Source organism: Alligator mississippiensis, chromosome 10 (genome assembly GCF_030867095.1).
Source record: "Alligator mississippiensis isolate rAllMis1 chromosome 10, rAllMis1, whole genome shotgun sequence".
Classification (NCBI taxonomy): Eukaryota; Metazoa; Chordata; order Crocodylia; family Alligatoridae; genus Alligator; species Alligator mississippiensis.
The window spans coordinates 3,095,685-3,118,582 of NC_081833.1; the positions used below are offsets into that span (position 1 = coordinate 3,095,685).

At 40.1% G+C, this 22,898-nt stretch overlaps 2 protein-coding genes across 5 annotated transcripts in view; one reads left to right on the plus strand and one right to left on the minus strand.

Moving 5' to 3' along the window:
* Window positions 1-3,070: 3,070 nt before the first annotated feature.
* On the minus strand, window positions 3,071-19,893 carry RSRC2 (arginine and serine rich coiled-coil 2). Of its 3 annotated transcripts, none has more exons than XM_006277560.4 (10): window positions 19,746-19,893; window positions 15,636-15,792; window positions 14,589-14,632; window positions 11,500-11,690; window positions 10,641-10,784; window positions 7,804-7,926; window positions 6,014-6,093; window positions 5,283-5,515; window positions 4,504-4,593; window positions 3,071-3,712 (listed from the first exon to the last, which is right to left on the minus strand). In XM_006277560.4, the coding sequence occupies exons 1-10, from the start codon at window positions 19,749-19,751 to the stop codon at window positions 3,533-3,535; spliced, it is 1,248 nt and encodes a 415-aa protein (XP_006277622.1). In that variant the 5' UTR covers window positions 19,752-19,893; the 3' UTR covers window positions 3,071-3,532. The 3 variants fall into 3 exon arrangements, with proteins under 3 accessions (XP_006277622.1, XP_019342389.1, XP_014450237.1); XM_019486844.2 differs by having other exon boundaries at window positions 11,500-11,712; XM_014594751.3 differs by lacking the exon at window positions 19,746-19,893 and adding an exon at window positions 13,627-13,704 and having other exon boundaries at window positions 11,500-11,712; window positions 15,636-15,654.
* A 162-nt stretch (window positions 19,894-20,055) lies between these two features.
* KNTC1 (kinetochore associated 1) overlaps window positions 20,056-22,898 on the plus strand; it is a 45,481-nt gene continuing 42,638 nt past the window's right edge. The window contains exons 1-5 of one of the 2 annotated variants that reach the window (XM_019486832.2): window positions 20,056-20,134; window positions 20,702-20,847; window positions 21,034-21,154; window positions 21,870-21,985; window positions 22,434-22,506. In XM_019486832.2, coding sequence (XP_019342377.2) covers window positions 20,716-20,847; window positions 21,034-21,154; window positions 21,870-21,985; window positions 22,434-22,506 — 442 coding nt within the window. In that variant the 5' untranslated portion in view covers window positions 20,056-20,134; window positions 20,702-20,715. The other variant, XM_019486831.2, reaches the window with a different exon arrangement.

Genomic DNA, 22,898 nt, shown 5'->3' on the forward strand with positions numbered 1-22,898 from the left:
CCAGGAGACGGGGGAGATTTGCACCTTCCAGACCAGCGCTTCTCAACCAGGCAGCCGCCAGGTCCTTTTGAGGGTGCCAAAAGTTAGCACTAGCGGGTTAACAAACACAGGGCACAAGATAAAACCTTTTCGTTCCATCCAGGAAGAGCACACACCAACTGCTGCAGCTTCCTTAGCCTGACGAAGGGTTTTTGAACCCGAAAGCTTGCTTAATAACTATTCTCCAACCATTTGGGTTGGTCTAATAAAAGATATCAAATTCACCCAAGGAACCTTGTCTGCTCAAGATAAAACCCAGCGCTTTTACAGAGAAATCCATAGCTGTGGTCTTCCTGTGTTCTTTGCACCAGGTTAAGAAACAAACCAACCCTGTTCTTTGTTTTCACTCTGGCTACAGAATAAGAGCTGGCATTTTCTATGGGGCACCTCAGCTTAGAGAGAATCACTGCCCTAGATGAACCATAGTGGAGCACAGGGGTTGTCAACAAGGGGTACGTGTAGCTGTGGGGTAACTGGGAAGGCCCCAGGGGGTACGCAGCACTCAGTGCTCCTGCCTCCCCCCCTCCACTGGCTGCCCAGGGACCACATCCAGAAGGGGGTACGCACCAGGAGGGGTACACTCAAGAACGGTTGAAAATCCCTGCTATAGCACAACCAGCCTTCCATGAGCCAAAGCTCATTGTGTCCTGTGGTTCACCACATAGAGACCGCTTAGTCCACACATCTATCCTGCCTTGAAAATCTTGTCTTTGTTCAAAGATTAGTAAAATGGGTCCCTCATGGTGGGGAAAGGGACTCACCGATTGCTACAGTAAACACACTCAAGGATCTAGCAGCTCTGCTTAATTGCACCCAGTTAGGGGCTGAGGCTAATTTTATAGAAGGGCACTCTAGAGAGAGAGAGAGAGAGAGAATACTAACTTTTCTTAAAAATAGAGAAGACTGGGCTTTAATTTCGTCTGTGGGGTCTAGAGTTCGAATTGCAGCGCCTGGCTATGGTATGCATTTTATTCATTACGTGGCCAGTACCAAACTACACTGCTCTCCCCACTATCCTGTCCTGTATCCAGAACTTAGGTAGAAAAACCTGCTTTTCTTGCTTTTGGAAACTGGGCCAAAAAGCAGCCACTAGACATACGCACAAGTAGCAAGCATAGCACAGGCAGTAGCCTATTTCTACGCAGTGCAAAAACCTGGTAGATTAATTTTTAAATAAAAAGACAAGTTACTTCCAGGATGCAGAGTTCTGTGCATTTAAAAAAAAAATGGAGTTGAGAGTAGCAATAGCTAGGGACTGAAAGCTGGTTTCTCTAAAGAAACCTGTCAAAGATTCAGCAGGACTAAAGACCTCTGCATATGTTGAATTTGGTGCCCTAAAACAGATCAGAACTAATAAAAATACCATGCATTACTAAAACTTTCAGAAACAGCCTTAGCACATTAATTGAGCCAATGACAGTTGCGATGAGCGGACTCCCTGGAATGCCACTTAAAATTGCAAGTTACATTTCATTTACAGGTTACAGCCACAGATCTTTTAGCTTTTTCACATATGGCTTACCTGAAGGAAAAAATTAATCACTAGTTTTATAAACTAATTTCTCCACCTCCGTTAACTCGTACAATTCCATAATATCCCTAACAAGTTTTTGTTCCATTCAGTTTAGTTTAAATACAAGTTTATAATATAGTGGATACCACCAATAAGATGACAAGTTTCTTGTGACACATTCTATCACAGTAAAAAACCATGCCAGCTTTTCACTGCCCTGCACTCTGAATTTTGAATGCTGTGACAGAAAACTGAATGCCAATTAAAACTCAGCTGCCTAAAGCTTAATTTACTTAGAACTTTGACTTGTGCAGCTGCAATCACAGGCATTCTCTGAGAAAGCATAGTTGTGTGGATAGCAGTTTGGCAGTTACTTTAGGAAAAGGACTACATTGGAATACTCACAAATCATAGGAGGAAAGTCCAACTTTGCCCCTACTCTTTCCTTCTCTATTTATACTCCCATGCTTCACTTTTAATTCACCTCCTGCTTTATAAGCATTAATTAACCATTCTATCCTGCTATGTGAACACTAAAAAAAACCCCAGCATCTGTTTTATCTGTGAAGTTTTATATCACTTTAAAGTAAAGGACTAGAAACGCAGCCAACTTAGGCCATGGTTAGATTAGCTTTGGAAAGCATCAAGAAGTTCCTCACATCCCAGGTGTCCTATATCAGCTAGAAGTCAGTCTAGCCACAATTTGAGAGGTGCTGAAAAGGTTGAAGAACAGCAGTTACGCAGATAACTGGCCACTTCAGCAAAGAATTCTGGTGCAAAGGAGGTAGTAAAATTATACATTTTTCATCACTTCCATCTAGAAACCTTGGATTTCAGAAAGTGGGACTCTTCCTCCAAATCCTTTTGTTGGGGTAAAGGGGAATCAGGAAGCTAGCAGCTCCTGTCCCTCAAGGTGGCAAGAGACTTCCCGCTTGTCAGTTTAGTTCCATACTTAAGCCACAACACTGGAGATGGATCCAGGGAGAAGGAAATTTCAGGTCTCTCTGCCACCCCAAAGGACTTGCAAGTCAGCATTAGAGGCATTTTGGATAGATGTACCCCCATCATTTGTTTTGCGAGCAGGGAAAAAATTATTTTCTTTGGTTTAGTGGCAGAAATAGCTAGGGGTCGAGGACTCACCTAATGGTAGGTCTGAATTTTTAGGTCCAAGCAATCAAAGGAGGGTACCTAGTTAAACAGAAGACTAAGCAGAAATGAGAACTAGGTGGAGTAGCATATTTCAGCCAGCCAGCCAGAAGAATAACACTGTACCTTGTAGTAACAATGGTCAAACAAACTTTTTTTTTTTTTTAAAGAAAAAAAAAGTGTGCAAGGTCAACATCCAGTACTTATAATTGAACTCCACACCCCATGGTCAATTTCTTTCCCAATTCCATTACAGAGCTCACGATGACACTTTTTGTTGGATACCCAGCATAACTTTAAAAACCCAAATGATTGGACAATGTTAAAAAGAACCAATTAAAACAAAAACTTAAGTGAATTTAAAAATACCAGTTTAGAGAAAAAACATCTTTATTATTAACCAGGTTTTTGCACTGGATTATGTGCCTATTGGCCCAACCTGCTAGATAACATCTACACAATGCTTCTTTCATGTTTCAAGAATTGAAAATAACTGTACAAGGTTAAAGTACAAAAGTACACAAGACAGTGGACACGAAATATCCATGTATGAGTTTACCCCATCTGCTGCTTTGTTTGAAAAGTAAAATTTTGAACTAAAAAATACTGTCCTTCTATAGTTCTGTCAAGTTTAATGGAAGTGGGTATAACCTGATTACAACACTAACACCAGTATCACTGATCTGATATTTACAAAAAAATTGTACTTTTTCAATAAATTAAAGTCAATGCAACACCCATGCAAGCTAGAAGGCTAGCTTTTTGGTGAAGAACAAGGACCCAACATCAGAACAAGAATCTTCCACAAAGTCCCAAACTTTAAAATCACGTCTTTCAAACTGCATCCATTCCTCGCATGGAAGATGTAAACCCCAATCCCATTCCTCTTTGTGTGTGGGTCTGTGATCTTGCCATCTCATACTGGGCATCCAGATTTCTGAATACTTCTTCCTGTTGCTTCAGTGTTTTATAACTTTCTTCATCAACTGAACTACAACCAGCTTCATCCTCACTCTAGAGATCAGACAAAAAGAAATGATTTATAAAATGTTATAAATGCAATAACTAGCATTTTCATACACTGTACCTGTTTTACAGCTACACAAGATATACTTTTTACTCTGATGTATTTAGAGGCTGGGAGTAATTGTCATCAAAAGTATTAAAACATGCTCATGAGAACGTTCAAATATAATGTGCAATTAATAGAAATAATTATGCAAATTCCTGTCATGTGATACTCATTACACACAGTCAACATTTTGCTCAACTTAAAAAAAAAAAGGCAGACAAATTAACCTTATCAACATTTGGATGTTACTAGTATGAAGTCAGAGATGAAATCCCATGGAAACTGGAACGTTTCTACTTTACCAATCTGGCTATCACTTGAGGGTTGCTTGTATATTTTTAAATTTCTCATGAATGGTTACAGGGAAAGTACCATCCTAAAATTAATTCAAGCACAAATTTGGAAAATATTTACTAACTCTGCACAGCCCACACCTAGACTATGAAGTGAGCCAAGTTAAAGCATAGTGCTTTTTTCTATCCCCAGACCAGTTTGTTAACCAGAAACACCAGGAAGCAAATTCAAAAACTTCTGAATTCTCTGAGAAATATTTCTGACTGAAGTCACTAGCATCTTAATCTGAATTCAAGTTGATCTTGAAACCCTGAATACCAAGTTTTTAACCATTTTAGCAACAGAAATTGGTAACATTAGCCTTAAAATATGCTTTTTTAAGGATTAAAGTATTCCATGATACAGAAATAGATCTAACCACAAGTATGGAATGCCTTACCTTAATGCCCATTAACTTTCTAAATTTGACATTTTGGTCCTTGTTTCCAAAATTCAATTTTTCCCATATTTCCGCAGACTGCGATTTATCCTAACAAAAATGAGGATAGATTACATTAAGATTAAAAGCTTTTATAGAAAATTTCCAACAATCTCACAACTGAGGTAGTAACAAGCAGATAGAAAGTGCCACTAAGGATCTACCCAGTAGAGTATGGGTGGCAGTGTTCTCCACTGCTTCATGGAAGATCCCCTACTTCAATTTTCAGTATAGCATTTGCATTCTTGGCATGGGGAACATCATGAAAGAATTTACTCCCCTCATGTTGTGATGCACCAAAACAAGTTCTGACCATCACTTGAACAATTACAGTAACTTCCAACAAGCTTCAAAGTTTGATTAATGAATAATTTCTCCAGACAATGGTTACTGCTCTGTAAAAATAGATGGCCACTGAATAACCTCACCCTGAAGATCTTTGTTACCACAGAGCTAATAGCACAGGCTACCTTAACTTTGCACACTTTGTATTATGTACTCTGGCAGGGGTTCCCTGAACTCAGAGATATCAGAGCCTGATATTCCATGGTTTTCTTCAGTCCAAAAATGTAGCTTATAATAATGTAGAATATAAGTGACAACAAGCAACATCATTCAGTTTAGTTCAACTTGAGATTGCAGAAAGTAATACACTTTGAAACTATTAAGTATAAGATGCTTCTGATTAAATGATTTCATGAAAATATTAAGAATGGGTGAGAGGGGCAAGAGGGAATTACCCCTTCCTTTTTGCCTTGCCAGAGCATTTTTCGTTTTTTCTCTTGTTCAGCAAACTTCATTGGATTGACTGCTGCTGGGTTATAATAACTAGGTACAGCTATTCCAGTCTCTGCCAGTGCTTTTGCTTGCAACGCTGCCATTTGGGCTGCCATGGCTATTTGAGGAGTGACTTGTGTTCCTGATGCCAAAAGAGCAGCAACATTGATGACAGAACCTCCAGTAGCAGCAGCAGCTGAAGAAAGAAAGGATAAAAGAAAATTAAATAGGAAAGTTTTGAATGTTTTTCACATACAAGGATTAAGTTACAATTTTAACCTCTAACTCCCTTGATTGGAAACAAATAGGAATATGTCTGGATGAGATTAAAATGCATTTGATAGAATAGCTAAAGTTTCCTAAAAATTAGAAGTTTCCCAGGGATTTTGGCAAAACAGCAGTCATTTAAACTGCACTTTGTAATGTAACCACAAGAAGTCATCTCATTTTGTTGTAATAATTTTGTATTTCAGAGTCAAGGTACTTGGTACTTATCCAATAGTGCCCCCCCTGCAAATATTCCCTTGTTCTCTAGCTGCCAGTACACAATCCAAGTTACAATTCTTAACTAGTAAGAGAAAAAAAAGGCCAAGTATTAGCTGGTTTGGGAAAACTGTTTAACCCAAGGTTAACAAGCAACTCTTACTTTCTCCATAGGTTACTCTGCACGCAGTAACAGTTCATAAAGAATTACCTGCAGCCATCTCCTGTTGTTTCTGCTTTTCAACCATTTCTTTTTCTCTCTGTTCTTGCAATTTCTTTGCTCTTTCCAACCTACAAATAAGTGACATAAGGAATAAGTGATTTACACACATTAACATATAAAAGACTAACAAAAACTGGTATGCTTACATACAAATAGCTGTTTATTGAAGTAAAGTCATAGACTGAGCAGGAATTTTTATTATGCACAAGCATCCTGAAATACTGTTTAAAAAGTTTTGGGAAAAAAAACATTTAAAAAAATTTACAGGGAGCAACAAAATGGCACCTCCCCCCACTACTAAACATTAAAACATAACAATGCACAACTATAAACCAGCAACGAATTAATGACCTCAATCCATATCCATGTGGACGTGCTGTCCAAATCCCAAGATATTATAACTGGTGTAAACTGGCTGGGTCTTCCAGATAAGAGACTTGCATTTGACAAAACGGCACAGGGAATCCTGTACTGTCACACTATGTGTTTTATCCGTAGTTGGCAATAGAAAGTACTTCAGTTCGTTCTGTAAGATTGGTTAAGAATTTTTTTAAGTTGGGAGAAAAAAAAAAAATTAAAAAAAAGTAGCAGCCTCCCAACTTATGCCAGTTGAACCAAAGTACTGAACTAAAGATTGAGTTACATTTAGGCATGCACAAAGGAGTACTACACAACTCATAAAAGACAAGGAAACCATTCACTCTTTAGCGATGCGTCTAATTCCAGTAATATCCAAATACATATTCTTAAAATGTTTCTATTTTGAAAGCAATAAACCAAGCAAATTCTAGAAGAGTGCGATAAATAAAAATAAAAAAAGTCAGCCTGTGGAAGGGTTCTGCATACTTTTAACATTCAAAAAGTAAATTTTCTTTGAGGGAATTCAGCAAAGTATTTTTTGTTAATCAGCTTCTTAGTCTGTAGCTCCAGAAAATGCAGACCAATTGCTAATCTTCAGCTCCTGATTACCATGGGCATTTGTACATATGTATGTGCTGCAGTGTCGACCGCTTTTAAAAGTGCCCAGTGCTGCACCGCATGCGTTTGTATAAGTGGCAAAATGCACATCAGCACTGAGAAAATGACAGCAGTGCACTTTTGAACTAAAACACATCCAAGGTGTCTTAGTTCAAAAGCACACCGCTGTCATTTTCTCAGCACTCACGTGCATTTTGCCATTTATACAAATGCATGCGATGCAGTGCCAGGTGCATCAGCTCACATGTGGAGCAGACAAATGTATGCGTATAAATGCCTCACAGTATTTTGCTATACCACTCTAGTCACTCACCACAGCACTTGGGAACAAAGACTGCCTCCTATTCCTTTGATAAGCACTTTTGTGGAATCACATTGCCACCCCTCCTTGCCCCCCCAACACATTCTTACTTACTTGGGAACAAACTGTAGCATAATGGCTGACAGATATAGCTCTTCTAAGTTACTTTCTGTTATTTGCACACTACAATTTCTAACTGAGCTACCAATCAGAAACAAACAGAAGTCAAACATTAATGTAAAGCTCAGTGTCAACAGCAAAACTAAAATCAAGATCAGAGTATTCAACTGAAGTATATTCCTTATTTGTGATGGAACTTCTACGTATGTGCAAGCTAGGACTAACAGAAATGTGTTTAATTTTTTTTTGTATTGTTTGCCAACATAGTCTAGCTTAGCATCATTTAAACAGGGGTGATGGCCCCACCCACTGTTCCTTCCAAAAGCTCAAATGGCTGTATTTTTGCTACCCCTTATTTAAACAAAAATAAATGTATTACCTTCTGGCCAGAGCTTCCTGTGCATCCATTGCTGTGTTTCGTCCCCTAAAGGGTGGAGGACTTGGACTCCGGCTATGACTCCTGCTGAACCTTCGTGGTTTTTCAATTCTTTTCTTTCTTTCTCTGTAAATGATCATTTTGTGAAAACAGTGAGGCTACGTATAACTTAATATTAAATTATCTGAGGACTATTCGTCTTTCAATGTCTCCCCAAAAGTGTGTTCAAGCATTAAAATACTGAACATGTAATTGGAAGCATCAGTATTATTTATACTGTACACACAACTATGAAATAAACGTGCTTCTCAGAGAATTGTAAATTATGGACTACTTGGGCAACTAAAAACAGTAATGCTACATGAGCTTCTCTAGCAAGTCCCTAGCCTCCCACTAAATGACAAATTTCTGATACTATCAAATCTACTCTAAACAGAGCTTCCCAGACATGCTGAAACAGTGCATCACTACTCCTCCTCTTATACCATACTATTGATAACCAAATTTTAAGAGACGAAAGTTTCTCACTGCAAGGTTTTTACCAGTGACATTTTACCAAAGAACACTGTATTACCATACAATAATTCAGGAGTTTTTCAACCTTTTTGCATCATTGTACCCCCAGGCAGCCAGATGCAGAGCAGTGTACCTCCAGTTGCTAAGCAGGTGGGGGTACATCCAGATATGGGGGGGGGAAGCGACAGCCGTCACATGCAAGCTTCCCCTGCCCCCTCTGTCTGGCCAACTGGATGGGTGGTGCCTGCTTCATCCCCACCCGCCTGCGCATACCCTGTAGGGCCTTCTTAAGTACCCCCAGGGGTATGTGGACCCCTGGTTGACAACCCCTGCTCTAAGTTACTAAAAAATGCGTGGCAAATAGCAAGTTACAGCAAACAACACCCCACGGTGTTCCTGGACAACAAAGTGAGAAGTAATTTAGGGTGTACAGTGAAAGATGCTTCTGCCAGTTTACTTGTAAGCATTAACACAACTTGCAGAAATGAATGTGGCTAGTTGAAGGCAGAGTAGCTCTATTTCTTCCACCTGCTTTTTTCTTTTTTAAGCTGGACTGGCTACAAATAGAAAATGTACAATGAACTAACACTATTAGAGTAACATTACAAAAAGAACATCCCAGTTGATCTTAAAAAAGGAAGAACACTAGGCAAGATTGTTCTCTCAGTGCAGAAAATTATAGTCCAGGCACCAACTCAGTGAAACTTTGCAGAGACCTGCATTCCTCAGAATTGATGACTCAGTCCATAACATATTCTAGACACCTAAACACCTTTCACAGTGCCAGGTAGGACAGACTGCCCAGCCTACCTACGCAGTGAAATTCCAGATGAAGGAAGCAAGAAATCCTAAAAACATTGAACTTCTTTATCAGAGCGTTTCAATCTGGAGTTGGAAGGTGGAATGAAGTGCTATCTGCTCCCCAATTCAGTTCTAAATCTCAGCAAAACAATGGAGGAACTGCTACAGACTTTTAAATGCCAGAGACTATAAGAGACCAGAAATTTATCTGAATGGCAGAAGAGACTCACTACAAAGTGAGTTTAAGAGTTTCCCAGCAACTCAGGGTAAAGTAACTACAAATACTAAGATAGAGCCTGAGTTGTATCACAGCAAACTCATAAATTTCATGAACAGGAGATTTCACTTTGTGCAGTCAGGCTTCCGCATCCTACCCACTCGATTTTAAGTTTTGCAGTAGCTTGGTCCAATAGTCAAACAGTTGCCTTTCAAGACCTTCAACTGAGCTCAGAATCTTCTGGGGTGTTATGTGCATGCTGCTAAGCAAGGTGTTGCCTTTACACTTGATTTGTAAGTGTTAACTATTTCTTCTTTCCTTGACTTGTTACTAGCAGTCAAAGAAACTAATACACTATAATCTAAGGCTATACATTTCAAAGCACTGTTAGTCTGAAGATAGGTAGAAGGCAGGGCAGTTTAACACCTTATAGATGGGTTCATCTGATGAAGTAGGCCTTAACTTATAAAAAGCTCACATCTCTGAACAAAGTAAGTCTATATAGGTACTGCATTGCTCTGCATTTGAAATAGTATTCTAGTAGCAAAAGCTTTGCTAGACTGAAAAACCTCACTTTTTTCCACAGTTGCTACTGTATTCTTATTCAGATAGTTTAATTTGCTTGCTGAAAACAAAGCCTGTTTTGGAGTTCACATATTGATGAAGGGGTGGGAATCATTAAAATATAAAAAAAATAATTCAAAGTGATGCTGAATAATTTCCACATTTGACACAAACAGATAAGTTATACCTTCATAAAGAACTAATATTTTCCACTACCCATATTCTGCCCTCAGCAAAAAAAAAAAAGTTTATAAATTCTTTATTAAAGTATCAGTAGGTATGTGTGCATCATGAAGTGCACATGCAGCTATATTCCCCAGTCCACTTCACAGGCAGTGCTTGCTGAAACAAGCAAACAGATGAAATAACAATTCTATATGATCTTAGAAAGAAAAAGTCTGTTGAACATTTCCTACATGTTATTAACAGTATCACAACAGTGCCCAATGTTTCCAATAGACCATATACCTGTAAATGCTAAATTGCGGTAATACTAAAACATTCACTATACGGTTTCAAATGATTATCTGAATTACAAAGAAAGAAGAAATCAGAATAGGACATCACAGGAGACTGAGGGAACAACAGTTTCATATCCAAGATTCACATGCTTATTTTTTCTCACCTGTAGAGCACCACTCATTTTAAATTAAGTCAAACATTTTTGTAAAAAGCATCCACAATCCAGTAAGAAACACTTAAACATGTAATGTATTAAGAACATATAGAATGCAGAACTTACCGGCTTCTACTCCTAGTCCTACTTCTGCTTCTAGTCCTATGTCTGTGTCTAGATCTTGATCTAGAACGAGATCTTACACGCCGCTTTCTCTCTCTGCTTCGAGATCGTGACTTTTTTCTGTCACGGCTTCTACTACGATGACGTCTGAAACACATATCCCAAATTCTTACAAATTCTTGAGGGCCTGTTCTGACTTCTACTTAAACCCTTACTGAAAGAGTACATAATAGTTTCGGCTCAGCTATAACAAATATTTCCCAAAAATAAAAATGACTAGAAAAATTTAAGTGAGGAAAGCAGGGGATGAGAAATAAAACATGAGAGAATATGTATGAGAAAGCCACAAGATCCGTTTAGACCTTTGCATATCATTAAGTAACAATGAATTAATCAGTTATTTACAGAGTATGAATGTCTGGAGTAGCTCAAAGAACTGAGAGCATCAGAACAATACAGGAGTCCTACGTTTCAGCAATATCTCCCAAAACATCAGTTCTTAATAAAAGAAGGGTAGGAACTTTAAGGGCCACATATAGAAAAAAAGAACGTTGACATAAGGAGGAGAACATGTACAAGGGAACATTTATAAAATATATATTCACTGTACTAGTTTGCATTTGGATTAATTTTAGATACCATGACTATCAAGCCTTAGGACAAGTAAACGCAGAAAAAAATCTCGACTAACACTGCATGCAGTACACAGGGTGCAATCTTGCCACTATGGCTTTAGCAATATGCAAAATCTTTTTTAAAATTGCAGACAATTTATTTGTATATGGAAAAATCTAAAACAAAAATAGACTATTTTTGACAACACAATTAGAAAAAGAACAATTGTTGAATATAGATACCTTACCTTTCACGAGACCTGGATCTTGAATGACTTCTACCTCTTGATGATTTTCTGTCTTTGCGCTTATGTCTGTCCTCACCATTTTCTGATGAATTTAGGCTGTCTCTCCCCTTGTCAGAAGAATGTTCTTTGTCATTATGGTCCTCAGATTTGTGTTTCTTGGAGGACTTCTCTTTGGACTCGTGTCTTCTTGCCTGTTTTAAGAAGAAGTTGGTTCTTTCAGGAAAATAGTGCAACAAAGAGAGTTAGTATGGGTATCAGAAGATAAAAATGATATGTTGTGATGCAACATTAGTAACCTTAGGAGCGTGCCTCAAGAATGATGGCTATTTTACTTAACACCGCCAACTACCTAATGTTGCAGATGCACACTATCATTTTTAAAACATGTTTTTGGCCCCCCGCTTTCTAAACTATCTTTAAGACTCCCATGAGAGCACTGTTACACTGTTTCCTGATACAAGTTCACAATACTGCAATGAAAACGGTAACCATTTTCAGTTACTAGTTACTCCATCTATCCTGGAGTAGCAATAAAAAGTATCTAATACGTTCCTGTCTCTACAAGTTATCTATTACATGTACAGACACACATACATACATACATAATAATGTGTCTAGAGCCATACCATTTTACACAAACTTTTTTAAATCCATACGTATAACCATCATAAATTTAGTATCACTGATTCAAACTAAGATATTAAACTTCCCCATTAAAAAAGTGTTTATAAAAACATACAAGGTTGACATCCTTGTTTTCCATTCTTAAAACATTCAAACTTCACCTTGAGATCTCACTTCAAATTTAACTAAAATGATACCGTTATGCTGTACTGCAATTTTTTTCTGCTGTGCCTTTTTGTTAAAAGCAGACTCATTCCTTTTATAGCTGCAGTGCCTGGAGTACTCTGCAAGGTCAGTTTTTATTTTTGCCTAGGCTGTCCATGGAACCTAAGCTATGACATCAACAGCTCTTCTTAATAGATCCAATTCGTTTTGTACCGTTTCTTGTTTGAACTACTGCAGACCATTTAAGTCTTGGTTTCCACAAAAAGGGTTAAAAAACAACGTAATAAATACAAAATGTTGGCTCCCCAGTGGGAGCTAGTGGTCCTCGCTGCTACTGCAGCCCAGCCTTGTAGCCCATCTGGAGGCAGGGAGGAATGAAGGGCAGCAAACAAGATGGCAGCTGCCTCCTTGTCCCTCCTCCCCCTGCTAAGGCCATTCTGCCAATCAGTGCCTAGGAGAGCTGAAGCACATCCAGGAAATATCTGTGGAATTTATTTATGCCATGACTAACCTGTGAAAATTGTTTAGTTTCTCCGTGATTTAAGTAGACCCCTAAACAAAATATAGCAAGTCTATGTATATGCCAGCAGTTTAGAATCCAGGTTCATCTAGATCTGCCCTGATCTAATGTTGCATATTTAAGCACCCCTCCCACAACCACCAAATTATTAGTTAAGACATAAGTCTGATAGAGATTGGGCATAATTAGAAAGAACCAAGTTTTTAACATTCTCTCAACCAAATCTCTCCAACTAAACTTAGGCTGGTATATTTTATATTCCAGACATATACAAGAGGGTCCTTCTCATAATTTTGTACATGTCTAATATTAAAGACAGACATGTCTTCTTTGCCTTTTTTCCTCAGCAAGCAATTTTTCCTTTAATTCACTAAACAATTAGTGAAATCTGATATAGGCATGCAATTAAGTCAACAGTTGTCTGTTTTTAGATGTTTGCTACCTAAAGGAATTAATTTCAAAGCATGCAATTTAAGAAAAATATTTTGACCTACATTCAAAGAAGCTTTAGCCTTGGGCCATTCAAGTTTAAAAAAATTGCAAATTCAAGTGAAAAAAATGAAATAAAAAAAAAGCATTCAGCAAGATTCTAACAAGTTATTTTTCACTCAGTTAAAAAGATGTAAAAGTTTCACTTAGACCTAATATGGCAAAACACCGCAATAGTTATAAGTGAAAGAAAACTTTCTGAACCTAAGAATGAGTGTTTCTTTTTGATCAGTCTTCTAGACACACACTTAGTAATAAACACCATTATATCCCATAAAGGATTTAAGATATTTTTAAGGGAAATGAGAGTTTGAATGACTAATAGTTACCTTATCATGAAGTAGGCTTATATTTTTGCTATCTGAGTCTGCAGCGTCTTCAGTTCAGTCTCTTCGCGCATTAGCACGCTGAGTATGATTTATTATAGAAATGTTATCATGTGATCTAAACAATATAGTCAATTTTACAAAAACTCTCCTACATCATTTTTTCTTTTTTTAAACAGAGCTTCCATTGGAATGAGGAAAGGAGAAGTTCCAGACCCACATTACAAGTTTTACAAGTTCCCCATCTACCCAACCTGTTCTTGCCCCACATAACAGCCTCTCTTCTGGCTATTTCTGCTGCTCCTTGCTTGTTTGTTTGATCTCTTCTCCGGTGAGTAAGCCAGTTATCTCCAATGTATCATTGTTGATGCCTTTCTCTCATTCCCCTTGCCCTAAGGTTATTTTTTTTTTTTTTTTTTTTTAAGAGAGCTTTTGCTATTGCAATTTCTAGGCGACTCGCTGACATCTAAAAGGCTGCAGCAGTCTTTAAAATTCAAAACTACAACAAACAGAGCTTAGCCACTGGGGAATTTTACTTATTTCTTTTAAAAAAAAATTATTCTCAGGTAGATGAGTGTGTAACACTGAAGTCCTGAGCAGTGGTCAGGCATCAGAAGACCAAAGGCCTTTGGTTAATGGAAGCTCTGCGAGACAGATAGTCACCAAGAATACCAACTATATTTCTCCATATGAAAAGCTCATTTTGCTGTTTCCACAAAAAGAAAACTAAAGTTACTAGATTCTGAATGTACTTTTGCTATTAACTATTACCTTCTTGTCAAAATGATGGCTTCAATCATGCTTCGCTAGGACAGGTACTCCATGCCCATTTAAGTTTATGAGTTGCAATTTTTTGTACTTACCATTAAGTCACTTTTATATAAAAGTTTACACATGTGCAATATTACAAGATACTTTTAAAGAAGTATTGTACAATTACCTAAGCACTACAAAGTGTTAATTACCTCTTTGCTTCTGCTCCGACTTCTGTGTTTTCTTCCTTCATTATCTGAGAAAGAAAATATTTGTTATTCATCAGATAACTATCAGTCCTTAAAGACTATAATGGTCTAGTATTGTTAATATGAATTCAAGCTGCATCTATTTATTGCACTTCTTCCCCCACCTCCATGCCAAGTCAAGAACGAAAGGTTAAAGATACGTACTTTTAAAACATCATTGTTATGCTAGCAATCTACTAGATCAGAGAAGTTGTGAGAACTTATTTTTTCATTACTACTTCAATTTCTTCTTTGCATTTTATTCAACTCTAATGGGGATAGACTAGCTTGTTTCACACTTTCATACCCATGTATTGGAAAGAACTCTTTAAATGTTGGATAGAAACCACACGGGGAAAAAAGGTGGAATAACCCACATGCGCCCAATTAAAACATAAGTCTATATATTAGATTTCCTAATTATTTATGCTATTTTGTGCATCACCAAAAGAGAAATACCAACTGATCATCTAGAAGATTTTTTGTTGAAGCACGTGAAATATTAAAATTTGCAGAGTTTTAATAGAACAAAAAAAAAAAAAAAAAAAAAAAAAAAGAACGAACTTTAAAATTACTTTAGATTCAATATTAGCTTAATTCTAAACTTCCCAATCTGGCAGCATACAAGAGCAACTTTCCCCAAAACTATATTAAGGGCAATTCAGGTTCTGCAAGGATGTGTTTTTATGCTTTTTCTTTTACAGTATTTTCAAATTACGTATTCTACTATAAGAAATAAAATACAGAGTTATAACTAATTATTTGCCTTTGCTGCTACAGGATTTGCACAGTATCACCAGGATGAAGTTCACATGTTTCTGCTAGAATCCACCAAGAACTGGCACAGGAAAGTTAGCTTGCCTTACTTGGACACTTTCACGTTACCCAGTTATAACAACATATTATCTCAAAGTCTGAAGACTGGGATACCTGCCATATGATAGGATTGTGCAGTCCATTGTAATTAAAACTGGTCCAATTACAGCAACATTCTTTAGCAGTGAACCATACCTGATTTTCGTTTTCTTTCCCTTGATCGTGAACGTGATCTTGAATAATGATGTTTTGAGGTTCTAGGAGAATTAGATGCGTCTGACTGTTCCTTTTTCTTCTCTCTCTCTGGAGATGACTTTTCTGCAGCTATTCCATCTCGTTCAGTATCACTACCCTAGATGGGCAGAAGAAAATATTATAAACTTTAAGTAGAGAAATCTCTTTGGTTCTGAAAGAATCATGTGCGGTGCTAGCACTGAAGAATGATTTCTTCACAGAGTCATAGAAGTAGGGTCAGAAGGGACCTTGTAGATCTTCAAGTCTGACCCCCTGCCTGGACAGGAACAAAACTGCGCTCAAATGACCCCAGCCAGGTAGGCATTTCTTTTCACCATAGCACTCTTTTAATGACTAAACAAATATCTTTTTAAAAATAGAATGTTTTAGGATATTTAAAAATTTTATTAAGGTAACAATATGAATAGAATTTTGCCTCACTGACATTTGTATGCTAATTATATAGTGAAAGACTAGCTTATCAAGAGCTGTTACAGACTAGCACCCAGAACAGAATTAATAGCTTCACCCCAAACCAGCTCATCTGTAAAAAAAAAAAAAAAAAAAACTTGTTTGTAAAAGCAGAATTTACCATTTTCAGGTTTTTGAGGGTTTTGTTTTTTTTTAATTTCAGTTATAAAAATGCAGTGTGAAGCAAAGTCTACCATGCCAACTTTATGGACTTTTCTCCAAATAGTGTCTATGTATTCAAATACTATTTATATAAGTTCATATCTCAAAAGTTACTGCTCATGGATAATGCTGTCCACACATGGCAGCCTAAATGACATTACAGATTAGGGTATTACAGCTAGGACACAGCTGTACATCAATGTTCAATTAATGGTGAGATAGGAATCAAGCACACAGTTATTACACATTTTTTGTGCGATAACTTTGTGGCTTATTCTTTGTTTTATGACACCTTTAATTGCTGAAGGCTCTCAGCCACTGGAGTGCATGGTGTACCTCTGCAGCTGGGAGCCCAGATCAGCTGATAAGACTCCCAGCCAGGGGAGCTTGCTGCTTGCCAGTGGTGCAGGGGGATCACAATCCCAGGCTCCCTCTGCACCAACACTAAGGCATGATGGCATGGCAAGAAGCATGATTGTGGGGGTCTTGCATCAGATCCTATTGTGCCTTTACTTGCACAACTGCCAGGGGTCTTAAAGTCCTCCAAGCTGTCCTACTATAACTGTCAATCTTATAGCAGCATTATTAAAATGTAATTGTTAAGAAATTTAAATTAGCAAGAATATCACAGTTGAGATCTAGAAGCACTGTCTCAATGATCACCTTAATAAATCTGATAAAACTGCAAGGCCACACTTTCCCTCATCCTCTCTTAATTTTATTGTTAATCCCACAAACACATCCTGGTGGTATATAAAAAAAATAAATCAAACAGCTCTCTTCTCACAGTTGACCATCATGTAAAACACATTTTATAATGACAGATTATGCTGTTATTGACCCTTTGCAATATCACTGGTTTCTGTGGCTTTGAACGGATGAATTGAGAGCATACGCAAAACCAAAGACAAATGAGTTAGTTGCATGTTTCATTAAAGGGCATAATTTGGCTTGCAAAATATGTTACTCATGAAAGGGAGAATAATTAGACTGAGCACAGAGGGAGTTAGAAAAAACATTTTTAACTTGCAAACTGAGAAAACAGACATGGAAATCAATAAGATGATGAATAAAGCACATCAGTTGGGTTTTTTTAAGGTTTCAATCTCTGGATAGAAAAATATTTTTAAGAAGGGTTAGCTGTTCTGACTAACCATTAGAAATGTTATTATTTTGGGTACATGATGGGTTTTCTAGGATAGTCCTGTAACTACAGTCATTTCTCCTAATATTCACATTTCACTTGCTAATATTCATCCCACCCAGGCTGCTAATTTTTTTGTACCACTTTTCCTTCCATAGTGGATGCTCAACACAATTCTAGTAACTAGGCCTGAAGTGAGAAGTAAGGCAAAGGTCATTAAGTCAGTCATTATTTTTATACCATCGTGGTAACAGTAATACCAAGCTCTTAACACAGAACTTATGGTAACCATGAGGTAGATTCTGTGCTTGCAACATACTGGTGGTAATTGTTCTTTTTTGTACAGGGATGCAAACATACAGAAATCATATATACAAAACTATTAACAAGAAATGCCATCTAGGTATTGTCTACACCAGGGGCGGGCAATTATTTTGGGCGGAGGGCCACTTACTGAGTTTTGGCAAGCCACCGAGGGCTGCATGATAGGCAGCCGGGGCAGAAAAATATTAATTTTCTAAATTTTTTAGGGGCCCCGCGGGCCGGCCCCCAAACCACATTTTGTCCACCCCTGGTCTACACATTATTGAAGTGATATACTGCATGATACCTCTCTATAGTTACAGCTCTAAAGCCGAGTGTCCCAGGTAAGCGACAGAAATCAGAACTAAAAGTGAGTGGTCCCAACATTTATCATCCTACCAGTCCCAATTATCCCTGACATCCCACAACTCCAAAGTTAATTTCTCCACTTCATTCTTATCCCTCCCTCCTACCACTATTGCCAAGACACCAGTCATGCGAGATGTTTCAACACAGGTACACATGGTTTCAAAGGGAATTTTAGATCCCATTTCTTTAAGATGGGAGGTGATTTAAGATCCCATTTCCTTCAGATAGGAGGAGGAAAGGGCTGAAACTGAGGCAGTTTTAATTAGCTGTCTTTTTTGGTATCAATAAGCAACGGCCAGTAGAAAGCAAACCTGCTGGACCAATTTCCAAGTCATTACAGCCTTACTACGACATCATCCCTCATTACTATCTAGCCAGGCTGCAACAAAGACTCTTCTATACTACGCAGAAAGGTTCAAACCCAGAAACAAAACACGCACCTACTTATAACTACACACAATGAAGGCAAATAAATGGGACCATTCACAATAGGCAAGGTATGTGCCAAGACCAGGGTTGAATTGCAAGAGTCCTCCACCTATTATCAAGGAACACAATTCACTCCGGGTCAATCATCAAGTCGTTTACTGGGTCAGACCCTGGGCCCGTGTTGCCCAGTGTCCTGTCGCACAGCAGGTGCCGTCTGGGGGGCTCTGCTCACTGCCCCCCTCGCGGACCATCACTCCCACCCCCATTTTGCCTGTCCTTTGCCTCAATAAATCAGCTCTTTCCTCAGAGGACTCCCTTTCTAAGGGAGCTTACAGGTGTTCGTGGTGGACAGCAGCCAAATAACAAACAGGCCCGTGTCTCACGGTGGCTGCTGAAAAAGGAGAGTGAACCGAGTCTAACCACAGGCTTCCGCACTTCCCCCCCCCCCTCTCTTGCAGCCTCCAACATTCAAGGAATAGGAAATTTCAATTTAGAGACCGTGCCCCTTCCCCGTGCGCTCCCAGACGCCAACACCCCTGTCCTCCAGGAGCGTGCCCAACCCCTTTTCGACTCCACCGACACCATCGCACCTGGGAGCCACCGGTCCCACAGTCCGATTCCACCTCCCTAGCGTCAGTTTTAAACTTAATGCCGACTCCTCTCAGGTCGCGAGCGAGGGGGCTGCCCTCGTCCCGTTTTCGGCGAGCGCGTTTCCTTCGGGGCACCCAGCGGCCCCCTTCCCCAGGTCTCCGCTCGGAAACGGCTTTGCTTTTTGAAAAGGGACAATTGCAAGAGCGATGCAACGGGGCGTGCTGCCCTTTGTCCGAGCTCTGCTGGACGGGTGCCTCGGTCCGCCAGCGCCTGGTTTCAATGGGGAACTGGGGGGCGGGGGGGGGAAGCAAGCGTCTCCCTCCCCGCTGAGCGATGCAGGGGAGTCTCCCCCCATGGAGAAGCGGGGTAGGGGGGCACGAGAGGACCCCTACCCCGCTCTTCTCCCGGGACAGAAACTTCTGGAACAGGGCCGCAGGGAGCGGGGCGGAGCGGCCCGCCCGCCCCTCGGGCCCCATCATGGCGCTGGCTCTGAGGGGAGGCGGCGGGCGCCATTTTGTACCGCCGCGCACACGGCTTCCCCCAGCCCGCCCGGCCGGCCCGCGGCTCCCGGCCGCCCGCCCCGCGGGGGCCGCCCCACGTACCGCCATGTCCTCCCCCCGCGCCAGGGGCCCGCGCTCCCCCACGCTGGCTCCTAGCGGGGGCTCGGGCTCGGCGGGCGGCTGCGGCTCGGGCGCTGCCTGGCTGCAGAGGCGGCCCCGCCCGCTGGCTCCTCGGGTGCCCGGATGGAACAATGGCGCCGGTGCAGTGAGGGGCCGAGAGCACAGGGAGGGGCCGAGGTGCATTCTGGGGCGCCGGGAGGGGCGTGTTGCCTCGGCAACGGCGGCCAAGCTAGGGTGGGAGGAGACGAGCGGCGCGCGCACGTCGTCCCGCGCAGCTTCGCTTTGAGGTCGCTTGTCCCGCGCCGCGTCCCGTAGCCGCTGGAGTGACGGGCGGGAGGTTCCCGCCAATTTGAACCGGAGCGGGGTCTGAGGTGAGGGTGGCGCCCGACGCCGAGTACACCCCCGTCTCCTGAAACCCCGTCTTCTCTTCCCGCCTGTCTCCGCACGCACTTGCCGATCCAGGCACGTGACTCCGCTGTGGGGAGACCTGGTGCTGGCCCGCGCTGCAGGGGTGGGGCTGGGGTCAACCTGCACATCCCTCAGGTTGATGAGGGATGAGAGGCCTGGAAAGCGAGACTTACGAGGGAAGGCGGAGAGAATTCGCACGGTGTAGTCTGGAGAGGGGAGAACTGGGGGAGGGGGATGGATACCCACCTTTGAAGGGCAGGAACAGAGGGGTTGGGGACAGGACTAGGGACAGCGTCCAGCTTCAGCAGGGGAAATGGAGGTTGGAGATGAGGAGGAACGGGCTGACGGTCCAGGGACGCTCCATCCTTGGACGTTCTCAAGGGCAGGTTAGACAGCCCCCTGGCTGGGATGGCTTAGTCAGGGGCAATTGTGCCTCAAGGACCTGGCGAGGTCCCCTCCAGCCCTGCTCTCGTGTGGTCCCAGACTTGGCACGTTGCTCTACTGCCGTTTTGCTCCGTTTTCTGCCCTAGATAAAGAATTCAACATGTGGAACGAGATTGATCTTCTCATAAACGACGACACGGGAAGCGGACGACTGAGCGTAGGTTCGGGACGAGAATGTGGAACTGCTTTGTACCAAGTGGATACCCTCGTTAAAATAACGTCTTCCGACAAGGTATCGGAGCTACAGTCTTCTTATGCTGAAGCTTATTTCAGGCTTTTTGTAAAACAGATATGTTCTGTTTGCTTTCTTTTGGCTAGTAGGGTATTACCAGTTGTGTGTTTAGATAGCGTTTGAAACACATCATCTTTTTTTTAAGGTTCTTTAGTTACTTACGCTTCACAACTCTTTGTTTCTAAGGTCTTGGTTAATCCAACGTTGCATGCGGTCAACTCAACTGATGGCTGTATTATCGTGGCTGACAGATCAGTGGCACTTCTTGACAGCATTTGCCAGTCTCTTCAAATGCACGTTCAGTTTGGTAAGTTTATTGCTTGGGACTTAAACTGTAAATCAAAACAGGCTTTGGATTCAGTTACAATGTGCAAAGACAATAAGGCCGTATGTTTAATTGTTGGAAATAAAGCAAGCATTATGCCTACCAATGTATCATGATAGGAGAAAGCATTTGGACATAATGACTTTGTAAACAATACTAAATTTATTCTGATTCTTTGCTTCTCAAATGGCAATGGCAGCTGTTTAACTTGTTAAAAAAAGGAAGTAGTGCTTGCACCCTTCACAGAACGGAGGTTGTTAATAATGAACATTTTTAGCACGCGCATGGCAAATATCTAACTGCTGTTCACATAAGGAGGGTAGACCTAGATTACCCAACAGTATTGCTTTTAGATAACAAAATTTCTATTAGCACCAAAGTTAAACAAAAACATGGCAATATTGAAACTGTACTTTGTCAATTTTATATGGACAGCCCTTCATGCAAATAGCATTGAGGAGGAGTTTTAGAACCCAGCCTGTGGTAGCCTCAAGACTGGTTTCTTCGTCCCACTAGCAAATTGCTATATTTGTGTTTTTAAATTATGCTAAGGGCTCTTAAAACATATTGAAATGCTAGGAAGGAACGCACTTCTATTCAATAAATACTTTTGAAAGAATGTGGGATACTTCACTAGCAACTTATTTATATTTGCACTCCACTGCTTGTAATAACATATTTGCTTTGAAATTTTCAGACACTAATGTGGATGTCGTTGGTTTGTGCCAACAAGGACAGTTTCTTGTAGTGGGTGAGAGGAGTGGCAACCTGCATCTTATTCACGTCCCATCACAGCAAACCTTGCTAACAAAAGTAAGATACATTTTGTTCCATTTCATATTTATTGAAATCCATCCTTTTTTTATTGTTGCTTGTTTTTCATTTTTATAAAATTTATAAATACTGGCGGACTGTGTTTCTCAAAAGTGGTTTGTTTGTTTTCTTTTTCTTTGATTAAGATGGCAGATTATGCAGGAACAAAAACTGTCCCTAAAGTTCCTGTAAGTTGAAAACAATCTATTCCAAACTATATTTAAAAAAAAAAAAAAAAAAAAAAAGCTGTGCAAGACAAAATATTTGTGTAAGGAGATGCCAGACTGAGCTCTAATATTTGTGTAACTAATCCTACGTTTAAAAAAACAAACAAACAAAAGTGATGCAGAATTTCTGGAAAAAAAACCCCTAAGTTTTCAGTCTTAAGTTATGTGCTCTTTTTAGTAACCATGAAATAATATCTGTTTTATATTAACTTTCTTTTTAGGTTTTGGTTCAGGAATCTTCAAATGAAAAGACATATTTAAATCTGATTATAGAAAAAGACAAGGCAGAGCCAGGTAAGCATTCTCACAATTTAAGAAGCATTATATTGTCTTGTTTTTTAGAACAACCTGATTCTACACCATTTCACCACCAAAAGGCTTCCACAAGAAGTAACCAGATTTTATTTATAATAAAAGGAGGCTTTTGATGACCTCCCTCAATCAAGCACCGCTTCATGGGTGTCATAGCCCAAGTGTCCACAACCCTAGTGCTGACCCCTCAGACTGATTGGGGCTTTGCACAGGAGTTCTGAAAATACAGTTGCTCTTCACTGAACAGATTGAGCACAAGGAAGGCAGATAGTTTAGAAAAAAAAACAATCTTCTGAATGCAGTACCTCTCCTTCTAATCTAGCCATCCTGTGGAAGTCCAGTGAGTTTGTCTGCTATCACAAAGAAAATGTTCT

What these genes read in the sequence shown, in the direction of transcription:
- RSRC2 (XM_006277560.4), bottom strand. An exon ending in AGATCCAGGTCTCGTGAAAG is followed by an intron (nt 10,785 to 11,499) that starts GTAAGGTATCTA and finishes TATGTGTTTCAG; the next exon opens with ACGTCATCGTAGTAGAAGCC. An exon ending in AGGACTAGGAGTAGAAGCCG is followed by an intron (nt 7,927 to 10,640) that starts GTAAGTTCTGCA and finishes GATCATTTACAG; the next exon opens with AGAAAGAAAGAAAAGAATTG.